At 37.6% G+C, this 24013-nt stretch overlaps 2 protein-coding genes across 5 annotated transcripts; both read left to right on the top strand.

Moving 5' to 3' along the window:
- Window positions 1–536: 536 nt before the first annotated feature.
- LOC128679707 (cathepsin L-like proteinase) lies at window positions 537–12040 on the top strand. Of its 3 annotated transcripts, XM_053762113.1 has the most exons (13): window positions 537–654; window positions 2235–2337; window positions 3258–3360; window positions 4279–4390; window positions 4968–5094; window positions 5875–5987; window positions 6337–6430; window positions 6962–7039; window positions 7414–7640; window positions 8841–8967; window positions 9426–9531; window positions 10367–10551; window positions 11107–12040. In XM_053762113.1, exons 1-13 carry the CDS (start codon window positions 585–587, stop codon window positions 11285–11287), a joined length of 1626 nt encoding a protein of 541 aa, XP_053618088.1. In that variant the 5' UTR covers window positions 537–584; the 3' UTR covers window positions 11288–12040. The 3 variants fall into 3 exon arrangements, with proteins under 3 accessions (XP_053618088.1, XP_053618089.1, XP_053618091.1); XM_053762116.2 differs by lacking the exons at window positions 2235–2337; window positions 3258–3360 and having other exon boundaries at window positions 553–654; XM_053762114.2 differs by lacking the exons at window positions 2235–2337; window positions 3258–3360; window positions 4279–4390 and having other exon boundaries at window positions 552–654.
- A 1897-nt stretch (window positions 12041–13937) lies between these two features.
- Window positions 13938–24013, top strand: LOC128679709 (cathepsin L-like proteinase). Of its 2 annotated transcripts, none has more exons than XM_053762117.1 (13): window positions 13938–14059; window positions 15152–15263; window positions 15592–15682; window positions 16638–16749; window positions 17104–17212; window positions 17615–17727; window positions 18267–18366; window positions 19273–19350; window positions 19889–20118; window positions 21452–21578; window positions 21929–22034; window positions 22787–22971; window positions 23165–24013. In XM_053762117.1, exons 1-13 carry the CDS (start codon window positions 13987–13989, stop codon window positions 23343–23345), a joined length of 1617 nt encoding a protein of 538 aa, XP_053618092.1. In that variant the 5' UTR covers window positions 13938–13986; the 3' UTR covers window positions 23346–24013. The 2 variants fall into 2 exon arrangements, with proteins under 2 accessions (XP_053618092.1, XP_053618093.1); XM_053762118.2 differs by having other exon boundaries at window positions 23617–23813.

Here is a 24013-nt window from a genome sequence, read left to right as displayed (position 1 = left end):
TTATCTATGACACAAAAAAAAACTAAACGAAAAGCGGTTCATCCGTTTGGTTGCTACGATGCCACAGACATTTACACAGACAGACACGTTAAACTTATAACACCCGTTTTTTTGCGTCGGGGGTTAAAACAACTGTCCTATATAGTTTTTACTTCAGAAAGAAGAAGAAAGATCTAATAAAGTCCAATAAAAGAGTCTAACGCGAATGATTGTCTAAAGACGGGCGAATATGGAGTGGTCCTATTCTAGGGCGGAACCACACGCCACAATCTTAGCAATATATCTTATCAAGCTAGCTTGGGAAGCTAGTTTAGCAAGCTAGATTCTACGATATCGCCAAATTAGTCAATAGAGTAAAAGTTTGTAGCTTTTGTCCATGTAAATTTTGGACACCTCTAAATTCATAGTAAAAATAATGAGTACGTGTTAATTTAAGGTCGAATTAGATTTTTAATTGAATTTGTAAAAATTGTGTTAATGATAAATTGATACGAGCTTAATTAAGCCTTTATCTTTTCACTATAAATAATTGATAACAACAATTTATTTTCTACTTTTCCGCGGGAAACCCACGGTAAAGCAAGATGGCATTTATAAGGGGAATTTCAATTGTACTTTTAGTTTGTAGTGTTTCATACACATATGTATTATTAGGTAAGTGTACTTTATATAAATAACATAGCTGATTTATATCTAGCGATGTGTCGTTCTAAAAATTTTCGATAAGAAAGTAAGAAGATGATCAAGACATATTCTCGAAAATACCTTTCTTAATTTCTCTTGGAAAACTGTGGGGGATTCTCAAGGGACGAATTTCCGAGAACAGATAATTTCTTAGCGGCATATTGCTACTATCACAAAGATACTAATATTTTGGGCTTAACTTTGTGTAACAATATTTTTAACATATCAAATCAAATCTTTTATTCAGAAATTAGACCTTCACAGGCACTTTTACACGTCAAATTTTATATAGTAACTAGCTTTTGCCCGCGGCTTTGCCCGCGTGTATTTCATAGCAAAATCTCAGTAATTTTTTTATCGTATACTCCGTAAGACTGGTAAACATATGTGATTCAAAATTGTTTCTCATCTTTAGTTCAATTTTCTGTTTCCCGCTGCGTGTCTCGTCGCGCAAACTTGTCCAATCCCTGCTATGTAATGTAGATATCCCCCCCCCGTTTCCTACATATTGTGCCATCATGTTTTTTGCAATGTGTCCCGTCCTGTTTCCCACTACGTGTCTCCCATTTCCCGCTCCTACTCACACTCCCGCTTTCTGCAACGCGTGCCGTCCCATTTTCCATGACGTTTTCCGTCCCGGTTTTTTATTAATCACAAACGTAAATTAAACATTTTTTGTATTTACTATTACTGTTATTTACTACAAAAAGTAAGTGTGCCAATTTTATATTTACAGTTTTTCACCTAGTTCACCTCCTTCTGAGTAGAATTTCCAAAAACCCTCTCTTAGTGCTCACCTACACTCACCTACATGCCAAATTTCAGCTTCCCGCCCAGCAGTTTCGGGTTTACGTTGTCTGTCAGTCAGTCATTCAGTCACTCAGTAACGGAAGAGTTTTATACTGATATATTGATACATACTGCGCTCATTATATCTATAACAGACTGTAATCGATAAAAATAATTTGTTTATATTCTGTTTATACCTTTCTACAAAAATTTAAAGTAAATCGGCTCCGTGGATTGTTATTTTAACTTTCCTACAGGATCCCCCTCATTTTCCGGGATGAAATGTCTATAAGATGTTAACCCGGGATCCCGAGGAATTTTTGATTCATAATTAGTTTTTCAATTATCCTACGGGAACCTGACCATTTACCGGGATGAAATGTATCTAAGATGTGTATATGTAACCCTGTGTGATATATAACCCTGTATATAAGGTACCTACATACCAAATTTCAAGCAAATCGGTCCAGTAGATTTCGAGTGATGCGCGTTCAGACAGACAGACAGACAGACAAAAATTTCCAATATATCAGTAACTAAGTATATTCCTTGAAGAGTTTAAAAAAAATATCCAATGTACAAATTTGACCTTTCTTCAATTTTATTATATGTATTGATTACTAATAAGCTACGCAATACATTCCTTTATTTAGTGTAGAATGATTTGGAAAGAGTATTTTTTAGTTTTCGCTAATAAACAAAAGAAATTGGTGAAAACGTGATGGTGGTGCTAGTGTGCAGTTATTGTCTTCTGTGCGTAGGAGATGACGAGCCGACAGCCGACATCACATGGCCCAGCGAATATTACTTCAAAGGGCAAATCGTTGACGTCTACAACGGACTTGTACAGCCCTTTAGGATATGGTAATTTTTTAAATAATCTGTTCCGCCCCACTGCTGGGCAAAGGTCTCTAAAAGTCAATCAAAGCCGCTTTATTCGATGCCAAATCCAACCAGATGATCGTCACAACGTTTCCTTGATCTGCCACGATATGGTATTTACTTTTATTGCTAGTAATAAAATATGTGCTGAGATAAACTACAAATTCAAATTCAAATCATTTATTCATAAATTAGACCTTCCAAGGCACCTTATCACGTAAATTTTTGTATTAAATAGTTATTTCTCACAAGCTACAAACTACTGGCATTTCGGAACGACCGTTGCTGAGAAGAAATGCCGAAAGAAACTAATTTGAACAGTGTTGGTCCCTATCACGCCAGAAGGGCTTACCATTATTGTTTCTTACAATTTTTTTTTTCAAATAATATATCAAGATACATAATGTATATTGTCAAAAAGTAAATTACTTATTTTAGTTGTGTTTTATGTTTAAAGAAAAGTTATCGAAGCATATTTTATATGTAATTGTATAGAGTTGTTAACAAATGACAAAACATAGATAACAGTTTTATTTATTTTCATTTCACTGATAGTATGAACTACTTAAATGGATTTGTTACACATGTCACACGTGCTTTTAAACTTATTTTTGAAAATAATAATGAGATGAAAAAAATTCTGGAATCGAGCGGGAACTATACTTAGTTCGAAAAAATAAAGTCCTCGAACGTAAATTTGAAAAAAGGTAAACCTATTTTTATTAAGTAATTGAAAGTCATACTAGTACGGTGGTTATAACTTGTTGATATATCCAGGATGAGCTCCCAATAAGAGAAATCATCAATCTGTTATCTAACTTAACTATATCTCCCATACATGTCTGGTACAATAAAAAAACCATAGTGTTTCCTTTGTGAGAACATACTTTATTTTTCATTAGGTATAGCGCAGAATATAACCGCTCGCGCATGGAGCTGTATGACGGGGAAATCAACAGTTATTACGTCACAAGCTCTGAAAATGAGAGAGGTGGCGTTTACAAGGTAGGTTACGTTACTTTTTAATGGTCAAGCTTTTATTCTAATGCCGAATATCCTCGTCCTTGCGTAGGATGTTCCTCGACTCTCAAATTCGTGACTCTATGCTGCTTAAATTTCTCTCGCACGTTCTTAATCCATTATCTCTGTCTCTGGCGGTGTGGAGGGCGTTGTGGATAGTGGAATCTATAGTGGTGCGGATCTGATTGGATCAACGTGGCTGTAACACAGATTACATAATACTTTCAGTAGCTGCGACCACGAGACCCTTTGCCATCCACTTTTCCGGAGACGATGATATGTATGCCGTTCGTAGAGCCTAAGTTCCCCTTATTATATTTGAACCGGGGTCTATAACTTTCATTAAATTAAGGATTAGCCGTGAAAGCGGAATAGACAGACAGACTTTCGCATTTATAATATTACCAGCTTTTGCTGGCGGCTTTCAAATTTCAGTTCTCAAAAGGAATCGAAATAAAATTTCAGTTATTCTTTTATCGTGTGTTCTAAGACTGGTAAAATTTATTTATTACCATGATTCAAATTCGTATTTTTGCCATCTTTAGTTCGATACCCCGTTTCACGCTACGATTTCCGCTACGTGTCTCGTTTCGAAACTCGTCCTGTCCCGTTTCCTACATATTGTCCCGTGTCTTTTCCCGCAACGTGCTCCAACCCATTTCCCGCTACGTGTCGCACTTTGTAGTATATAGTATGGATATAGATTTTATTTTTCATTAAGACATTTTAAACTGCTTGAATGCGAAAGCGCGAGTGCCGCCCAGCTGTTTTGCCTCGGTAAGGATAGGGAAGAATTTTCCAAATTGACGGTCAACCTTTGTTTATCGGAGAGGCACATCAAGAAGAAGAATGTTTATCAAGCTAGGTAATCTACGGTAGCATCACGATGTTCCTTCGTTTCAGATACTGACAATTACCACAGGAAACCTGACAAACGTAGAACAGTGTATATACATGAGCTCTGATAGAGATACGAACGACTTTCTACCTGACACTAGTGATATGAATAATACAGGTAATAAGATTATTTAACTTATTTAATACCAAGTCATGGAGGCATGTGGCCCACTCGATAGTGCGCTGTCTCAAAATCTAATTATTTATTTAGAAATTAGGCTTTCACAGGAACTTTTTCACGTCATATTTTACCAAACCTACAAACTGTTAGCATTTCGGAACTCCCACTGCTAAAATGACCTGAAAAAGTGCCTTCACAGTCGTATTCCTAATAGCTGAGGGTCGTGGTCATTACGTGGAATGAAACACACACAACATCTTTCTAGGCATTATTAATGGAGTGGTTTGCCATTGCCTTCTCCATTTCATACACAAGTTAATAATAATTAACCAGTGTGCAGGTTTCCTCACGACGTTTTATTTCACCGGAAGCAAGTGGTGGTCGATGAAAACTACTATATATGAGTCAGATTTGTATACAAACTCATGTGGCACGAGTAGGATTCGAACCTGGGACCTTTTGATCCACAGGACACACACGCAGGCACAGGTCTTAACCATTACACCACCACCGAAAAGTGCCTATGAAGGTCTTATTTCTGAATAAATGATTTGAATTTGGATATGTTTATAAGGATCATACGACTTCAATGGAAGGGTTATACACGAGTGGAAGAGAACAATGGAGGAAGATGGAGAATATAGATTGGAGGATACTCTGCTTGTGTACAGGACAGAGTATGGCGTAGATGTACCAGTCCAGTGAGTGTGTTCTTATTTCCTAGTGTTCCTTATAATAAAACGTAACAAGTTTTTTACAAAAATGAATTTTTTCCACAAGCTTTTATTGTTGTCAAGAGAGATCTTATGACACTTAACGCCTGACAAATGCAAGTCCGTGCTGTAAACAGCTGAGGAGTGCCCTCGTTTGAAGCTGATCCAGGCTGCGTCATCAGGTCATGCTTATTGTCATTGTAACTGAAGCGACGACGTGGGAAATTTCAACTTTGTAGGTCAACTGGCAGTAGGAGAAATCTAACTGAACAAAAGCTTGTAAAAATAAAAGCATTTAGACTAAGTTGCATCAGTCAATTTTGACGTTAACTTTAACCTACGCGATTTTTTTTTCATTCCACCCACTGCGCCATTGTCCTGAGTGGGACATAATACTAAAACCCGTCCCAGCTCGGGTCAAGCCACAACAAATTATATATCTAAACCTTCCTCAGGAATCTTACTATATATTGGTGAAAACCGCATGAAAATTCGTGCAGTACTTTTTGAGTTTATCGAAAAGCTTCTCCGTTCGCTCCCGTGGGAATTTTGAGATAAAATATAGCCTATAGCAATTTTGGATAATGTACATTTCAAATGGTGAAAAATCATTTTTGAAATTGTTTCGGTAGTTTCGGAGATTGGAGATTTCCCGCCACAAACATACAAACTCACAAACGCTTACCTCTTTATAATAATAGTATAGATGATTATAATGCGATCAGTGGGATTAAACTTTCGTAGTTTTCTAATAGAATATGATTACAGATTCGACCAGAAGAAGTACGGGATGGAAGAAGGTAGACTTCAGCAGCATTCAGTCACTGAGTTCTATGATTACAAGCCGTCTGTCAGTAATGACGACTTGGAGATCGAAGACGGTGGGTGCCCAACTATCAAATTGGTCTGAGAAAAAGCATCTTATACTGCTATAAGTCTTATACTAGTCACGGGAAAGCCATGGCTAATGTGTGTCTGCTTAAAAATGAATTGCCCAATGCGAAATTAATGCCAATCTGATAAAATAAGTCTTGAAATCGCATTGAAGATTAAAATATACGATATAAAAGTTTTAGTCCTACAGAAGTAGTGGAATACAAAACCAAGAACAAATCATTGTAATATTTTAATATTTACATTTGCAATAGAGATCGACCGGTTTGCCCAGCAGTGGGACATTTAAACAGGCCTTTATAAATTGAACAACTTTAATCATTTTACAATTTACAGAAGACGAATGTGAAATAGTTGGCACAGATTTCCGTTCAAACTTGAAGTTTTTGCATCCAGCCATATCCTTAGACGTGGACATAGCTTTTGATGGGTAAGTAAATAAGCAAACATAAAAAAAAATCCCGCCTGCTTAAGAATCCTTGCGTTCAGCCCTTTAATTTGATACCAATATTGTAGTATTCGAAAAAATTGGTTTTTCATCAAGTCAGGCAGCCAAGACGAATGTAACAATACCTCTATTTTGTAAATCGGGTTCAAAGATTTTGGAGATTTGAGGAAATAAAAAATATTTGGAATGCACCCTCAAACAACCACAATCAAACACCGAAACAACAACCCTAAACAAACAACTATTTGGAATGTTATTGCTTCCTGTCAACTTTCTAGGCTCTGTTTTCCTTAGTCGCCTTCTGCGATATGCATGGGAAGGTATAGTGATCCCACACGCCACAACATTACCTATTTTCCCATACATAGATTTGCACTCATTATGTTTGAATATCGTGTTGTAATTTGTAACTCTTTTGTGAATAGTGAAATAAAGAGTTTATCTATCTATCAATTTTTTTCCAATGATATCCAGTCCGAGTGAAAAAGTATCTAATTTGTTATTATATTATAGGTACAGGAACCATCACAACAAAAAATACAAAACCAAAGAAATTGAGTTAAGGAAGGCTATTTTCCATAAAAATTGGAGGTAAGTAATATTCAATCAATTTAAAGCTTGAAGCGGTGGTGTAAGGGTTAAGACGCCTGCCTGTGGATCGAACGATCCCAGGTTCGAATTCCACACGTGCCACATGAGTTTCTATACCAATCTTACTCAAGTAGTAGTAGATTTGATGTAAGCAGCCGATAAGAAAGGATTTTTATAAATTTTACCTCCAAAGGGATACAGGATAAAATACCACAGTACAAACTACATTGGGCGCTAAAACTATGAATTTGCTGAGATTTTTACACGCCAAAAATGAAATCGCTATAATTATAACAATATTTTTGAACGCGAGCGAAGCCGCAGGCAAAAGCTAGTGTAGGTAAAATGAAGAGTTTCAAAACTCCTATTTTCAGATTAGTCGTAGATCACAACCGCAAGAACCTGGGTTACACGTTAGCAATGAACCAATACGCCGACCGTACAGACGAAGAGCTGCAGTACCTCACCGGCACCCGACCTTCGCGCCCTGACAGCAAGGCCACTCATACATTCCACTCGATGGAAGTTGTGGACGAGTTGGCGGATCAATTGCCGGAGGAGTTTGATTTGAGATTGAAAGGAGTCATGCGGCCTATCAAACGTGAGGAAAATAATTTTGTAAAAAAAACCATATACCTCTATGTTATGGACAAGTGATTAATTGGACGCTATGAAACATGCCCAATTCTTGAATGATGCCCAAAATGAAAGAGCATTTCTTTTTTATTAGCTGTTTGAGTCCCACTGCTGGGCAAAAGCCTTCCCTAAATTCCTCCACGCATTCCTTTGTGTTCTCTTGCCATTCTTTGTCGAACTTTTTGATGTCGTCCGACCATCTCGTCCTAGGCCTTCCTCTTTTCCTGTATCCGTCTATCTGTCAGACCGGAGGCAGCGGCTCTCCATCTTGTTTCGGCCGCACAGGATAGGGACAGCGGCGCACCGCAATACCGGCAATCCTCCTCCTCTGCGGCCCCACCGACCACCATGTTCCGCGCCATGGCCGCGCCTGGTCGCGGAGGATAGGGAGAGCGGCGCACCTCAATACCGACACTCCTCCTCCGCGACCCCTACCAAGGCTGTGAGATTTGAGGGCTTAGCCCCCTTCTCTCACAGTCACTGAGCCAATCGGCTCTCCGACCTGGGTTACCCGACATGGGTAACCCACCAACCAGGTTGTCGGAACATTTGCCAACGGCTAACAAGACAAACCGAATCAAAGATCAAGTGACAGAAGCAAACCTTCAAATCATCGAGCCAACGTGGAGGTTTCCTGACTGTAGTACCCCATAACTAACCTAACCTAAACCAACCTAAAAATGAATTATGCCACATTTACTCGTATGCCAAAAATCAATTATAAAGTACCATCCTCGACACATAAGTTGAACCAAAATGGCGACCGTCACCGCAGGTTTGATTAGAGAAAAAAGTATTATTTATGGGATTTTTCGTAGTTACCCATGAAATTAAAAAATATTCCTTTAATTTTTTCATAAATCCTTTCTACTTAATACGAAAATAAAAAAAATCCTCTCTAATCTCTAATTAAATCTGCGCTGACGGCCGCCATTTTGGTTCAACTTATGTGTCGAGGATGGTACTTTATAATTGATTTTTGGCATACGAGTAAATGTGGCATAATAAACTTTTAGGTTGGTTTATGGCCAACTTTATGAAAGAATTCCTTTACATAACCACGGACCATTCCTACCCGACATTTCAAAGTTTAAATACGAAGACGTCAGAGAATTTTGTTTAAAAATTATTGTTCAATGTTCGTTCTTTATACTGAATGCTCCAGAGCAAGGTGACTGCGGGTCTTGCTGGGCGTTCTCGTCCACGGCCGCCGTGGAGGGAGCCATCTCCTACGACCTCGGGGGCAGGGACGTGGACCTCAGCGAGCAATCTCTTGTGGACTGTGCGTGGGGGTAAGAAAGAAAGAAAGAAAGAAAAGAGAAAGAATGAAAAAAGTTTATTAGCTACTAATGTAATGCTTGAAACAAAATGATCTCCGCGTAGCATTAGACTTTATATCATTTGAGTAACTACTACTAATGATCTCATCTTTTTGTATACTTATCTTTTTACCCGACTCCAAAGAAAGGGTATTTTTTCTCGCGCGTATCTTGTATATGTGTATATAATACTAGCTTTTGCCCGTGGCGTAGCAGTTATTTTTCCGGGATGAAAGGTACCCTATGTTCTTCTGGAGAAGAACCTAAAGAACAAGAAGTATGTATACTCCAAAATATATGTATGCAAAATTTCAAGAAGATTGATTGAGTATACATATATACAGCGTGAGAGCGTTTTGGCTGCCCGAGTCTGTGCAAAGTCATTGGACTTGGTGAAAAACAATGTATGGAACTCATAAACTTGTTTGCAGTTATGATAATTTCGGCTGCATGGGTGGTTCTCTAAATGACGTGTTCAGATACATACTGGACCACGGCATTCCTGCGGACGTGGACTATGGCCAATACAAAGCAGAGGTGAGTTAAGTTACCCAAGAAGGATTTCTTGATTTTCTTGATTTGCTGGCTTGATGTCGTCAAGGATGATATGCGTGACAATGGTCTGACAACTAGGAATGCTGACGTGCGAAGTTGAGAGGAAAATGTAAAAGAGCGGGCTCTGGGCTCTGATGCTCAATGGCTAAGGAAGAAAGCGGAAAAACGTTCTGATTAAAGAGATAGAAGGTAGGGGTAAGTTAACACGACACTACCTAGTTTATATGCAGGTTTACTTCGGTGTGAAGATGACTGTTAGATAATGAAAATTTAGTTCTGTTAGAAAATTTATGCTGACTTAATATTAATATATAATAGCTTTTAAAAAAAAGGATTTGATGTTTTAAATTGCACTTGATTCACCTTATAGCATTACAAGGACGAAATGGAGGATGATTCGAGCGGAATTTTTAATATAATTCATTTATTTATGACTATATCCTGTATATTCAATTCCTCATTATGTACCTAATTGCTAGCTGCAACTAACGGCTCCAGTAAAATTGTAATCACATGACAAAATGTGCTATTCCAAGCTACAATATCTTCTTCTTCTCACCTAATTTCATCAAAATCAGTCCATCAAACATCGTCACATTTAGCCTATAGAGACGTATCCCTCTGCTTGACAAAGGACATTTTTCCACATCTAGATTTAGATAAACATCCAAGGCCCGGGCCAATCAGAAAAAGATCATTTTCCATCATGACCCGACCGGGGATCGAACTCGGGACCTCTCGATTAAGAGGCAAGCACTTTACCACTGCGCCACCGAGGTCGATATTTATTGATAAGTATGTCTCCGTGTGCATCCAGAACGGCAAATGTCACGTCCAAAACCTGACCTCCATCTTCAAGATCCGCGGCTTCGGGAAAGTTAATCGCAACAGCATCAATTCGATGAAGCTAGCGCTGAACAAGTACGGCCCGGTCACTGTCAGCGTAATGGCGTCCCCCAACATGAAGCTGTATTCAAGTGGAATCTTCTATGACGATTACTGGTAAAAAGTTGCCTTATTTAATTTCACCTGCCTCGTTGTCTGTAATCAAATCTTGCAAGTTAGATTTCTCCTACTTCCAAGTAGAGTAGTAAGTACGGGAAATATCAATTTCTCACGTCGCTTCAGTTTCCATGACAGTGCAGCCCGGATCGGCTTCAAACGAGGTGATTCTTCAACGGCTTACAGCACGGATTTGGGTATTTTGTCGGGCGTTAAATGTCACAAGACCTCTGTGACGACAACAAAATCATTAAATTTACCGTAGTTTCAATAGAAAACGAATATGAATAGTATTAAAAATCTACTTAATGGTACGAATTTGCGATGTAGATTAGTTTAGGTCCTGAACTGGAACGCAGGGGGAGGTGTTAGTAATCACCCTGGTCGTTTTTTTTTCACTATCACCGCTTTCACCGCGCCATATAGAACTAAGAAAATAAATTAACCTACTAAGTCAATTTACAAGATTCTTTCACCAGTAGTTTGCATAATTCGAGACTTAGGGTACTTTATTTCCCAATCATTAATCTAATCATCAAATTTTGTTTCCTCCAGCGAAGGCGGTTACGTGAACCACGGCGTGGTGGTCGTGGGCTACGGGGTCCGCGACGGGGACCTGTACTGGGTCGTGCGCAACTCCTGGGGCGAGGACTGGGGGGAGAGCGGCCACATCCTCATGTCGGCGCAACAAAACAACTGCTTCTTGCTCGACGATCCTTATTACGTCATCGTCTAACCTCTCATCACCAGAATTTAAATGCAGTAAATTCCAAGAAAATATAGAAAGTACAAATTTATTCGGATCATAAACATAATTTACAATAAAACTAGGTATAATACTACTGTATTTAGATGAGGATTGGGGAAAGGAAACGCTAAAACCAACAGATTTAGATTCATCATTATTAGAATTTAAGACACGTAGGCCTGCTCTTTGTTTCATTTATTTCTTTTGATTGAATTCGATTCAACGAAATTTATTCAACTAGTTCACTTCTTGTTTCAACATGATACTTACTTTTCCTTTGTATCGTATTAACTTTTGTCTTTCTTAGGTTGCGTTATCGATATAGAATGGTCTTGCTCTCCTTCAATTTATGTTTGTAAAAATCTCTTTGATCTTAAATTAGTCGAGATTACTCCAGTTTGTTTTGTCGACGCCGATCGTTGTCACTCGGTCGTTTTTCAATGATTCAACCAAAGATTTTGGTTAACACCTTATCCAAGATCTTTGGATTCAACGAAGTGAATAAACAAGGGAAGAAACATAGATAAAAATATTATATTTCTTTTATCTATAGAGTATATTTTCAATGGAGTTAGTTACGAGATGATGCGTAGTACCGTCACTGATACTAGTCGAAGGAGCATCGGTGTGTTTTTTCATCAATTTGAGGTTAACTTGTTACGATTTATTTCGTGCTTTACTGGAACTGGTTTAATTTAAGTTAGATGTAAGATTTGTAAATAAATTCCACGTGCTATTGTTTATTTTATTTTATTTTGAGTATTCCGATCATTATCTTGTCATTTGATAAGTAGTCTTCGTCCCTCTCTCTCGTTCTTGCGTGTTTTGCATTCGGAGCTATGAGGTCCTTAGCCTTAGGGTAGCTTAATAAAAGCCTTTAATTTTTTGAAGATTCGGCTAAGATTTTACAACCGGCGGCCTGCTAGATTTGAACTCACCTTGGAAATGCTATTGTCAACTATCAGATGCTATGACAACATATGGAATGGTCCTATTCTAGAGCTGGATTATACTACATTATTTTGACTATGTACTTTATTGTGTACCTACTTACATTGTTATATTACTATATAAATTTATATTTAAAAAATGGTAAGCCCTTCTGGCATGATAGGGACCAACACTGTTTGAATGTTTCTTTCGGCATTTCTTCTCAGCAGTGGTCGTTCCGAAATGCTAGTAGTTTGTAGCTTTGGTAAACATCATCTATCGTGATGGACAGTTATCTAGTGTCGTGTATAGACGTCTGCAGCGAACGAATTGCATCACGACGTACTTCTATATTGAAAGTCTCGGATTCTATCCCTGGATAAGATGGAAAAATGAATTTATCAGATTGACTTTATACCTAGCGTCTTTTTTCTTGACTCAAATAAGGAACCCTTTATGCCGGTTATACGCTGTCAGCTAAAAGTTCTCCAAACTTGGCGGTTTCTCACAATGCTGGTTTTCCCCGTAGGATATGTAAAGAGTTTCTTTTCTTTGTCTTTGCTTGCGTGCTGTCTTATTTTGTCAGATTAAAATATTCTATTCCAGGTCGGTAGTTTTCTTATAAAATATATTAATATCTTTCAATTGGCGATTGAGGATGAGATTGGAAAAATTGTTGAATTTAATAATGATTCCGGAAATTGCGACACATATTGTGAACGACTTGAAATGTTTTTTTAAGTAAATGGAACTAAGGAAGAGGCGAATGGTTCCACATTGATTCACCATCAAGTCATAACATTGATCGGGGGATCAATGTTATGACTTGATGGTCAATTTGACGAGCCCCAAAAGGCCTTCGCCTTAAAATATGGTCATACAACAAACGCAATGTTAATTCATTCTCGCCGGCATCTGAGTTCTTTAGGTACATAACATGAGACAGATTGGTACATAAACTCATTTAGCACGAGTAGGATTTGAACCTGGGACTTTTCCGTTTACCTAAGACGTTTAGTAGATATATACATATTAATCAAACGGACATAACTGTGCAATATAATCTATGAAAGATATAGATTATACATAATTTACTTTATGGGCAAAATGTAAATCAGGCTGGCTCACAAAAATTAAGACTAATTTTTCGAACTAGAGAAGTGATTTTTATTATTTTACCAGCTTTAGAAGCTCGCTCGCGTGAATTTCTCTGCGAAAGCGGAAATATATTGAAAGAAGTAAGAAGATTTTCATACAAAAATTCACCCCCCCCATTATAGTAATTTAGGGGATGATTTTTTAAACAGAAAGCAGCCTATGTTTGAAAGGTGCTCTTTAATTATATGCAAACATAATTTCATCATAATCGGTCCAACTGTTAAGCCGTGAAAGCGGAACAGACAGACAGGCAGATAGATATACATTCGCATTTATAATATTAGTACGCATTATAGCAATATCAAAAAGTATTCGTTACTCTGTCGCTACAATTAATCTATTAGCTTTGTGATTTAGATTTTAGTGCATATCATCCAATTATTTGCTTATCATGTACCTATTTGTATTTATGTGTATTTTATTTACACCATTAGGTTGTATTATATTAGTCATATGCTTAATTAAGGCATACATTTAATGACATTCGTTATATAAATTAAATAAACTTTGATAAAAATACATGATCAGTATTAAAGTTGATAACATGACCTATTTATTTGAAAATATAGAAAAATAAATCTCATTACATATTAATTAACATGTTGTTGTTAAATTGTGTACTTTTAGTTGTTGTGTTATTTCGAAAATGTGCAAATACAGGTTTAATTTTAAGTAAGTACTTAATCATAATTATAATATTAGGGCCATCCATGCCGAGGTGATGCGGAGATAATATCGACATTCTATTGCAATTCAATTCTGAAATTTTTGTGCGATTGACCTGCAGTTTAGTTACATGTACAGAATGTTGGTGAATAAAGTTTATTATACTACTAGCTTTTGCCCGCGGCTTCGCCCGCGTGAATTTCATAGTAAAATCTCGGTCATTTAAGAAAAATTATGAAGAGTATGTGTTTACCAATTTTCAGCTTATGTATATTCTTATTTCTTTTCTAAAATCTGAAACACGTATTCATTACTTTGTTATAAAAAAACAAAATCCAAATTTTCAAGTCACTAACTTCAACGGTGTAGAACTTTCATATTTACAGATTTCACCCCTTTCACCCCCTTCGGAGTAGAATTTCCAAAAATCCTCTCTTAGTGCTCATCTACACTCACCTACATGTCAAATTTCAGCTTCCCGCCCAGCAGTTTCGGGTGTATGTTGTCTGTCAGTCACTCGAAAGAGTTTTATACTGATATATTGATACATACTGCGCCCATTATATCTATAACAGACTGTAATCGAGAAAAACAATTTGTTTATATTCTGTTTATACCTTTCTACAAAAATTTAAAGTAAATCGGCTCCGTGGATTGTTATTTTAATTTTCCTACAGGACCCTCCTCATTTTCCGGGACGAAATGTCTACAAAATGTTAACCCGGGATTCTGAGGCATTTTTGATTCATAATTAGTTTTTCCAATAATTAATTAGTTTTTCTACGGGACTATTTACCGGGATGAAATGTATATCTAAAATGTTAACCTGGTATATAAGGTACCTACATACCAAATTTCAAGCAAATCGGTCCAGTAGATTTCAAGTGATGCGCGTTCAGACAGACAGACAGACAGATAGACAGACAGACAAAAATTTACAAAACTATATTTTCGTCATCTATATCTAACTAAATTCGTCATCTAACTGAGTATATTCCATGAAGAATTAAAAATAATAATCTAATGTACAAATTTGACCTTTCTTCAATTTTATTATATGTATTGATGATAGATTGATATATCTATCTTATCTATCAGGTATAAAGGATTTATCGAAAACTCTGGAAGGTCCCAAATGGCCGAATGAATATTATTTAAAAGGGGAAATTGAAGACATTTTTAATGCTGGCTCGGAACCTTTTGAGATTTGGTAAGTTTGAGTGTGCTAAATTTACGGTGAGTTGCACTATAAAATTTAACGTTGTCTTTAATCGGCACGCCGCTGACGTTTAGATGTCTTGATGTTTTACCCGAGCGGAACCTGGACTGGTCGCTATAGTATAATTAAATTTTTTACGTGAAAAAGTCCCAAAGAAGGTCTTATTCACACTTATGTTATAAACGCGAAAATCAGCCTGTTACACTTTCAAGGCTAACCCGATGGACCGATTTTGATGAAATTTAGAAAAGGTGTAGTTAAAGGCTTGAGGTTAAAGAGGATAACGAAATTAATTCTATAACTAGGATTATTTTTGCAGGTACAAAGAAAATCTGAATCGATCCCGCGTGGACGTTTACGATGGTTCGGTGAAAAAGTTCTATTGGGCTGATCGCGAGAAACTTATAACGGTGAGTGTACGCGCTAATGAAATCAGCTGGATCGCAATCGAACCTCGATCGTTCTATAATTTTCTATACCGTTTTTGTTACAAGTTTCTCTTAAACAAAAAAAAACTTTGTAATTTCCATTCGCCTTTGATTTTTCAACTGGCCTTCCGATTGATGTCAACAATCCTTGGGAATGTTATTGATGCCTATCTGATAGGCATCAATATCCTTTATAATATCCTTTCTAAAAGCCCTGCTAAATTATGTCCCTTAGTCGCCTCCACGGGAGGATTTGAAGTGGTCCTATTCTAATGCGGTACCACACGCCGCCTCCTCTTTTGAACAAGTTAACACACTTGTTCAAAAGAGGAGGATATGAAGATTTTGCATTATAGCTTTTGACGTGACAACGTCTTAAATTAGGTTGCGGCTGGGAGTCACTTATGAAAAAGTGTAACGCCCGGTAACTTTACAGGCAACCATTTTTTTTAAGTATCTTGTAATTGTCACTAAAATTTCTACTTATTTATCCGTACTGTCTGTATCGATACTAATATACTTATACCATACTAATATTATACCAATCACTGTTTGACGTCATTTGTTTTGTAAAGAATATCTCAAAAATATTCAGCCCAATATAATAAATATTCGGCCCAATAGGGGCCGAAATTTGGCAAAATTTGGCACAGAGACAGACAAAACCCTCAGGACACATTAATATGTGAGCATGCGAAGCGAGCGACATATACAATACTTGAGGTAAAAATACATTATATTTGTTTGTAGCGCGATAACTTTCGAACCGTTGGTCTGATTTTTATGAAATTTAAAAGATATGTAGAACTGTCGTCGGGCATAAAATCGGTTAAGTCGTTTTTTGAAATATTCACAATTTTGTAAGAATGTATTGTGTTCCCGAATTTATTGTGATTTTATCAACGGGTCTCTAGTTGAATAATAGTTTTCATTACAGTTCTACCCGAAAACGGAGGATTTGGAAACTATTGAAATAGCTTGTGATTATGAGCCTCGGAATAAGCTGCCGTACAACATTTTGCCGGCCGATCTGAACTGGACGTTAACTGGTAAGTAGACCAGACAGTTTAATAAATAACACGTATATAGAATAGCCACAGAATGAGTCCTTATTGCGCTGGCTGGCGACGAAAGGATCCGCCCCAGAACGCATCTCGTTCTGGGTCGGACGATTTTGATGCGACGGATAAAAATCTGGAGGAGTTACGCTATGGACAGAGATGGATGGCAAAGTAGAGGGGAGCTCTTTGCCCAGCAGTGGGATAGGCCCACTGGCTAGCTAAAGATATATAGAGGTATATATTCTTTCTCTGTTTTTCTAAATAGTCAAGCAATGTTGGGTTTTTAAAATAATATCAATTAAATATTTATGTTCAAATTTAATTTTTCCTATAACTATGTAGGTTCCGGGACATATAACGGGTTGGATACCCTTGTTTGGGAGGCGAAGGACAAAAAATACCATTACACTACGGTCACTCGAAAAGAAGATGATTTTGATGTACCGATAAGGTAAGACAGACATTCTGTCTCTCACCTGAGCGTTCTCCTTGTTACATCTGCAGCTGCATGGCGTCGGAACCCATGGTCCGCTGTTCTACTTTTTCTCCACTTCCATCGAGGTAACTGTAACTACCGCCCGCCTGCGGATCGAAAGGTCTCAGGTTCGTATCCTACTCGTGCCATATGAGTTTGCATACCAATCTGACTCATATACAGTAGTTTTCATAGACCACCACTAGCACTTCCGGAGAAGGAAAACATCGTGAGGAAACCTGCACACTGGTTGACAGTTTAGTTCCTTAGCGTGTATGCGACTACCTGCCACTAGATGGCGGTAATTAGTCGTAAAAGTTTTAGACGACTTGAATAAAATGTGACATCAGCGTTAGCAATAACTATATTGTATTTTAGACTGGATAAAACCAAGTATGAAGTCGGAACCGGCATGAGCACTGACCATTCAAACATAATATTCTTTGACTACAACTCCACTGTGGAAGAGGCTACCCTTGACGTAGAATCTGGTAAGCAATTTTTATTAACCCCCGTCGACAGAAGGAAGGGAGTTATAAGTTTAACGTCGTCTCTGTGTATCTGTATGTCTGACGGCTGAACCGATTTTGATGTAGTGTTTTTTTATTTGAAAGAGAATTTAATCTAGAGTGTTCTTAGCTATGTTTGGAAAATGTGTGTTCATTTGTTTGGAAGCCGTCAGCTCTTTCCTAACTGATGAGAATGCAAAGCAAATTCCTAGTTGGGTTTCTTAAATGTTTAATTTAACTTTTATTACAATTACAAGCTTTTATTTAACTTGCAATGTATGTCCCCTATGTCTATTCGGGTGGAATCTTGCAACTCAATTTTGAAGCAGATATCTTCAACCGATTGAGCTGAAATTTTGTATACACGTTTAGTTTTGATGATAATGCATTATTATGACAAGTGTGACCTGATGGTGCAGGGACGGCTCCAGAAGTGGGAAATCCTGTAAGGGAGACGTTAAAAAAGTTGCATGGTGAAATGCTTGGAACGGTCATTTTATCATAAACACTATATGTTTCAGAGAAGTTAGAAGAATGTGGATTTTATTATAGTACAATTGAGGAGAAACTACAACATTTAAAATCCTATATTAGTCACGATGTTGAGGTCGCTTTTACAAGGTACTCGTAATTTCACCATAACAGTCAAAGGGACTACCATGAAACATAAAACACAGCACGTCATTGCGTCCACACGTTCTTCTTCTTTTTTACTCGATGCGTACACGATACGGGAAAAAGAGACGACATGTGGACGTGAGTAACGTGCTGTTTGTATGTTTCGTGGTATACCTTCAGAACCGATTGCCCAATCGTGCTCCCTTGCGACTTTCTATAATTTTGGGATTGACGTGAGTTGGCGTACGTTGAAACTCCATACAATTCACCGTTGTCCGTTGACAATAATGGAACACGACTGAGCAATAGGATACTTTAAAGCGAACATAATGTGCTTAATTAAGTATAATTAAATATATATGGCTAAATCACTAATAATATTGACTTCGCCCCAAAGTAAGTTTGAGACTTGTATTATCAGGTTACTAACTCAACGATATAATATTTTTATAATATAAAAAATAAATAATAAAATAAATAAATATTAGGACAAATCACACAGATTGAGCTGGCCCCAAAGTAAGTTCGAGACCTGTGTTATGGGATACTAACTCAACGATACTATATTTTATAACAAATACATATATAGATAAACATCCAAGACCCGGACCAATCTGAAAAAGATCATTTTCCATCATGACCCGACCGGGGATCGAACCCGGGACCTCTCGGTTCAGGGGCAAGCACTTTACCATTGCGCCACCGAGGTCGTCAAAATAAAAATATACCTCTATAAGTGTATTTTTGTGGATGGATTATCTATATATATGTATAGATCATCCATCCGCATAAATATTCCTTGTAATTGCCTCTCATTTGAGCTAGTAAGGTTAAAGTCTCATCTGTGATGTCTCGCAACTAAAAACAATTTAAAATATGCTGATAATGATTTTTTTTTACCGTTTCTAGATACAAGAGCCACCACAAGAAAACTTACAACGGAAACGAACATGAAATGCGGGAAGAAATTTTCCAAAATAACTGGAGGTGAGTATTCGAAACGTAAAAATATACTTACATACTAATATTAAATAGGCATATTAATCTGTCACCGCTGGGCAGATTTTGATGAAATTTTGAATAAATATACTCGTAATTAAAGATCCAGAGTTCTGTTTGAACACATAGGTAAGTAGGTATTACGTTTTTTTTAATTTCTACCCTTAAGCTTGCTCAAACACCAGACATTTGTAATGGTTTATATGACAAACGCCCCCTAGACATATTACCGCGGGTGAAGCTGCGGGAAACAACTAGATTTATCATAAAAATGTTCCCTTCCCAAAAATGCCCTTCTGGCATAATAGGGACCAACACTGTTTGAATGGGTTTCTTTCGGCATTTCTTCTCAGCAGTGGTCGTTCCGAAATGCTAGTAGTTTGTAGCTTTGATAGTCATTAATTTAGAATATGACGTGAAAAAGTGCCTGTGGAGGCCTAATTTTTGAATAAATGATTTGATTTTGATTTTGAAAAAGAACCAATTTCTGAATAAACTAAATAACTGATATAATCTTTCCTTACAGACGTGTCCAATCCCAAAACAATAAGAACATGGGTTACAAGCTCGAACTGAACAAATTCGCGGACTGGACTGATGAGGAACTGGCTTCCTTGCGAGGAGCCCTGCCTTCGAAAGTCAACGACCCCGGGACCCACCCCTTTCCTCACACTTTGGAGGAACTTGACAGGCTTGTCGAAGAGTTGCCTGGAGAGTATGACTTAAGGTTGGAAGGAGATCTTCCGCCGATTAAAAGTATGAGACGTTGTTCGGTCATATTGGCATGAAAATATTTAATATCAAATTTGTTGTACATGGATGAGAGAGGCACAGGACAGAGGAGGGTGGCGTACTCGAAGAAAGGTCTATGCTCAGCTGTGGGCACAAAGAGGCTGGAATGATGATCCTACTAAAGCCTACCACGAAACATACAAATGCTTATATAGCCTACTAGCTTTTTGCTCACGGCTTCGTTCGCGTTATTTTCTCACGGGAACAGTTATTTTTCCACAAATGCAACCTATGTTCTTCTCCACACTTTGAACTGTATCTATGCAAAATTTCAAAAAGATTAACGCCCTTACTAACTACTAACGTCCACGTGCTGTCTCTTTATCCTATATTGTGTACGCATCGTGTCAAGAAAGTGAGTACGTGTGTACGTGTTTTATATTTATATTTCATGCAAGGTTCCATAGTATTTCCCTTGTAGATTTGCCATAGTCACGTGAAGAAAAACATTGTCATTGCTGATCGTGTTTAGAATCCATACTATCCATATATCCACATAAATTTTATTATCCGAATTCGTTTATGTTTTCAATGTCCTTCCATCACGACATAACGGGGCATTGGTGTGAGGGGATTTTTGGTCTAGAAATAGAACAGTGAAAGAGGCGCGTAGATAAAAAAAAACTATTTGAGTGGTTTGCCATTGCCTTCTCCGTTTCACACACAAGTTAATAATAAGTAAACGAGTGTGCAGTTTTCCTCACGATGTTTTCCTTCACCTAAAGCAGTTGGTGGTCGATGAAAACTACGTATACATGAGTCAGATTGGTATACAAACTCATGTGGCACGAGTAGGATTCGAACCTGGGACTTTTCGATCCACAGGCGACCATCACCGCTTCGACGAGAAAAACTATAGACATTATGATTTCTTCCACTTCGTATAACTTAAACTTATTTTACCATGGATTTAGTAAGTACTTCGACGGAGTACCTACTAATTCCATGCATTTTACTTAAGCGAACTGGAAGACATGACAAAGACAATGTCAGGCTTTTCCTCGTGTTTTTCTAGTTCTCAAACTAGAAAACCAGACAGAGCGTTCATATCTTTTGTCGTATATCACGTGACGATTTATACACTAGGTCTACCGCGTTGTATGCTAAAACTTCTGAAATACTATTAATGGTGTCCATAACATCATCACGGGCTCGAATGGACACTCAGACAACCCAGGACTGACCGTTCTGACACCTCTGACTCTTTGGAAGTACGACTCCAATTCCATATAAAATATGAGATACAAGAGAAGAAGAAGAGAGGTCCGTGATATCATCATATCCGTAATTTCCGCAGACCAGCTAGCATGCGGCTCGTGCTGGGCCTTCGCGACCACACTGACGGTGGAAGCAGCCATCATCAAGAAGTTAGGAGGGGTCCAACTGGATTTGAGCGAACAATCCCTGGTCGACTGCGCTTGGTCGTGAGTATATTAACTCAATTTGTCCATATCATCATGTTGGCTCTCTTCTATTTCTTTTCCGAGTGTATTATTGCTAACACTGGCGTCAAATTTAATTCAAATCGCCTAAAGGAATCTGACATGACTTTTACGATCACATACTGAAATCTAGTGGCAGTAGTTGCATATACATAATTCAACTGAGACTGTCAACCAGTGAGCAGGTTTCCTCACGATTTTTTCACGAAGTTTGTGTGTGTGGCGGTGAATGCTAAATGCATTGTTTGATTTACCTTTGAGACACTTGGAGAAGGTGATCAACTGAGATACATTACCACTAGGTTGAACAAAAAAAAAATGTTTTAATTCAGATATGGAGCCCTTGGTTGCAATGGAGGATTTGTTGACGTCGCGTTCAAGTACGTGACAGATCACGGGATTCCAACTGAAACCGAGTACGGCAGATATTTACATGAGGTGGGTATCAATATATATAATAAAACGGTAGAAAAAAAAATCTGTACATTGAATAGGTATATTTACAAAAACAAAAGAAGACGATAGATTCATAGCAATAGAGTAAGATTTTGAAAAAAAATATATCTGTCTGTTTGTCTGATTGTACACGCTAATCTCCGGAACTACTGGACGGATTCGAATGAAAGTTTTTTGTTATATAGCTATTAAACCTGGGCAATATATACGGTATAAATTATTTTAAAAACACCTGATGGAGAACTATGATGGTCCAGCTAAACTATAGGAAATATAGAAATAACGCCTTAACAAAAGTTGTTCAGTCTGATGAGCATTTCCTGTTGAAGTATAAAAGTCGAAGATCTGGAACATCTGAAGAAGAGTCATAATGTTCCAGCAAAACTATAGGAAATATACAAATGACGTGTTAATAAACGTTTTTTAGCATCTAATGTATATATAGGTATTATAACGTTTTGTCTGTACTGTAAAATTTCTCTAATATTTTCGACTCCTTACCACAAATTGTTAGGCCACGCGTACGAAGTCGCAGGCATCAGCTAATCTACTATAATTTCAGCCATTTTTTGTTCTTTTATTTCTTTCGCACCATTTACAATCATATCTTCTCAATTGACATTGACGTTAGAGCTATGAAACTGACTGTAAAAAGTGGCGCGAAAGAACGGAGACTTACATACCCAGCAGTGGGTGGATGTAGGCTGAAAATAATGATGCTGATGTTATTTTAGGACGGTTTCTGTCACATAAACAACATGACGGTGACCCATCACATCCGTGGCTTCACCCAGGTGACACCACATAGCGTCAACGCTCTCAAATATGCGGTGTACACATATGGATCAGTAGAGGTCTCCATACACGCCAGTGCTGATATGACTTTGTATTCTAGCGGAGTGTTTTATGACATGGCTTGGTAAGAAATCTTGTGTATTCTGTTTCTCTTCGGACTGAGTTTTGCAAGCTTCCTGAGTGTTGATAGAATAGAAGCATAAAAACAACTGTGACAACTCGATTTACGCGTGCATACATCAAGTTGATTGAAAAAATTAAAGTGAAAAGAAAAGTTGATAAAGGATCCTGTTAAAAACAGCCTGTTAAAATTTTAGCGAAGGGGAACTTCTGAACCATGCAGTGGCCGTGGTCGGCTACGGATCGCGTGACGGTGAGCCCTACTGGATCGTGAGGAACTCCTGGGGCGAGACCTGGGGGGAGGACGGGTACATCCTCATGTCTGCCAAGGACAACAACTGTCTGTTACTGGACAATCCGTATTATCCTGTTGTATAGACACATTTGCACACCTATATCTCGAGGGCTGCCTATTCCGGCCTATAAATCGGAAATTCCAGCTATAAATTATCGCCAAACAGTTCACCGATCGTTGGCAATGTTCACGCATTCACGTCGGAAACTGTCCAATTCGGCGTGTTCCAATAGTGTGTAGCCGACATAATACAGATCCTATAAGGGATCTATTAGTCTGTTCAATATACATAATCTCTAGGGGATAACCTAACCTAACCGTATGCAAAATTACCTATATATTTTTGTCTTCCAGCCTGTGGTTGTGTCTCACTGCTGGACGAAGCCCTTCCCTTCATTATTATGCGTTCAATACATTTTATGCCATTACTAATTGACTGTAAAACATGAGTGTATGTTTTACTATTTGACTTTACGAGTCTTAATTATTACATTTTTGAACAATTTAATATCTCTCCTAAATATAACAAAAATATCATGCAATATAACAATTATTATCACACTTTTTGAATTAATTTCATCGTATTTTGAAACATATTGTACATAATTATGTTACATTGTTTTTATGTCTCAACTATATGTACGTACTAATACACTAACAACCAGTGATAAACCATATTTAACTGAATAAAAATCATTCATTCATTCAACTAAACGAATTAAATTAAAAAATAAATTGTCATTTAAAAAAA

This window comes from Plodia interpunctella, chromosome 22 (assembly GCF_027563975.2).
Source record: "Plodia interpunctella isolate USDA-ARS_2022_Savannah chromosome 22, ilPloInte3.2, whole genome shotgun sequence".
NCBI lineage: Eukaryota > Metazoa > Arthropoda > Insecta > Lepidoptera > Pyralidae > Plodia > Plodia interpunctella.
Note: the sequence above shows the minus strand (reverse complement) of the source record. Positions and strands in the feature narration are given on the sequence as shown.

Excerpts from the sequence above, each read along its gene's own strand:
- LOC128679707 (XM_053762113.1), top strand. The coding sequence starts at position 585 with ATGGCATTTATAAGGGGAATTTCAATTGTACTTTTAGTTTGTAGTGTT. Across the intron at positions 3,361-4,278 it reads AGAGAGGTGGCGTTTACAAG|ATACTGACAATTACCACAGG; the intron begins GTAGGTTACGTT and ends CCTTCGTTTCAG. Across the intron at positions 7,040-7,413 it reads ATTTTCCATAAAAATTGGAG|ATTAGTCGTAGATCACAACC; the intron begins GTAAGTAATATT and ends TCCTATTTTCAG.
- LOC128679709 (XM_053762117.1), top strand. The coding sequence starts at position 13,987 with ATGTTGTTGTTAAATTGTGTACTTTTAGTTGTTGTGTTATTTCGAAAA. Across the intron at positions 16,750-17,103 it reads TCTGAACTGGACGTTAACTG|GTTCCGGGACATATAACGGG; the intron begins GTAAGTAGACCA and ends ATAACTATGTAG. Across the intron at positions 19,351-19,888 it reads ATTTTCCAAAATAACTGGAG|ACGTGTCCAATCCCAAAACA; the intron begins GTGAGTATTCGA and ends CTTTCCTTACAG.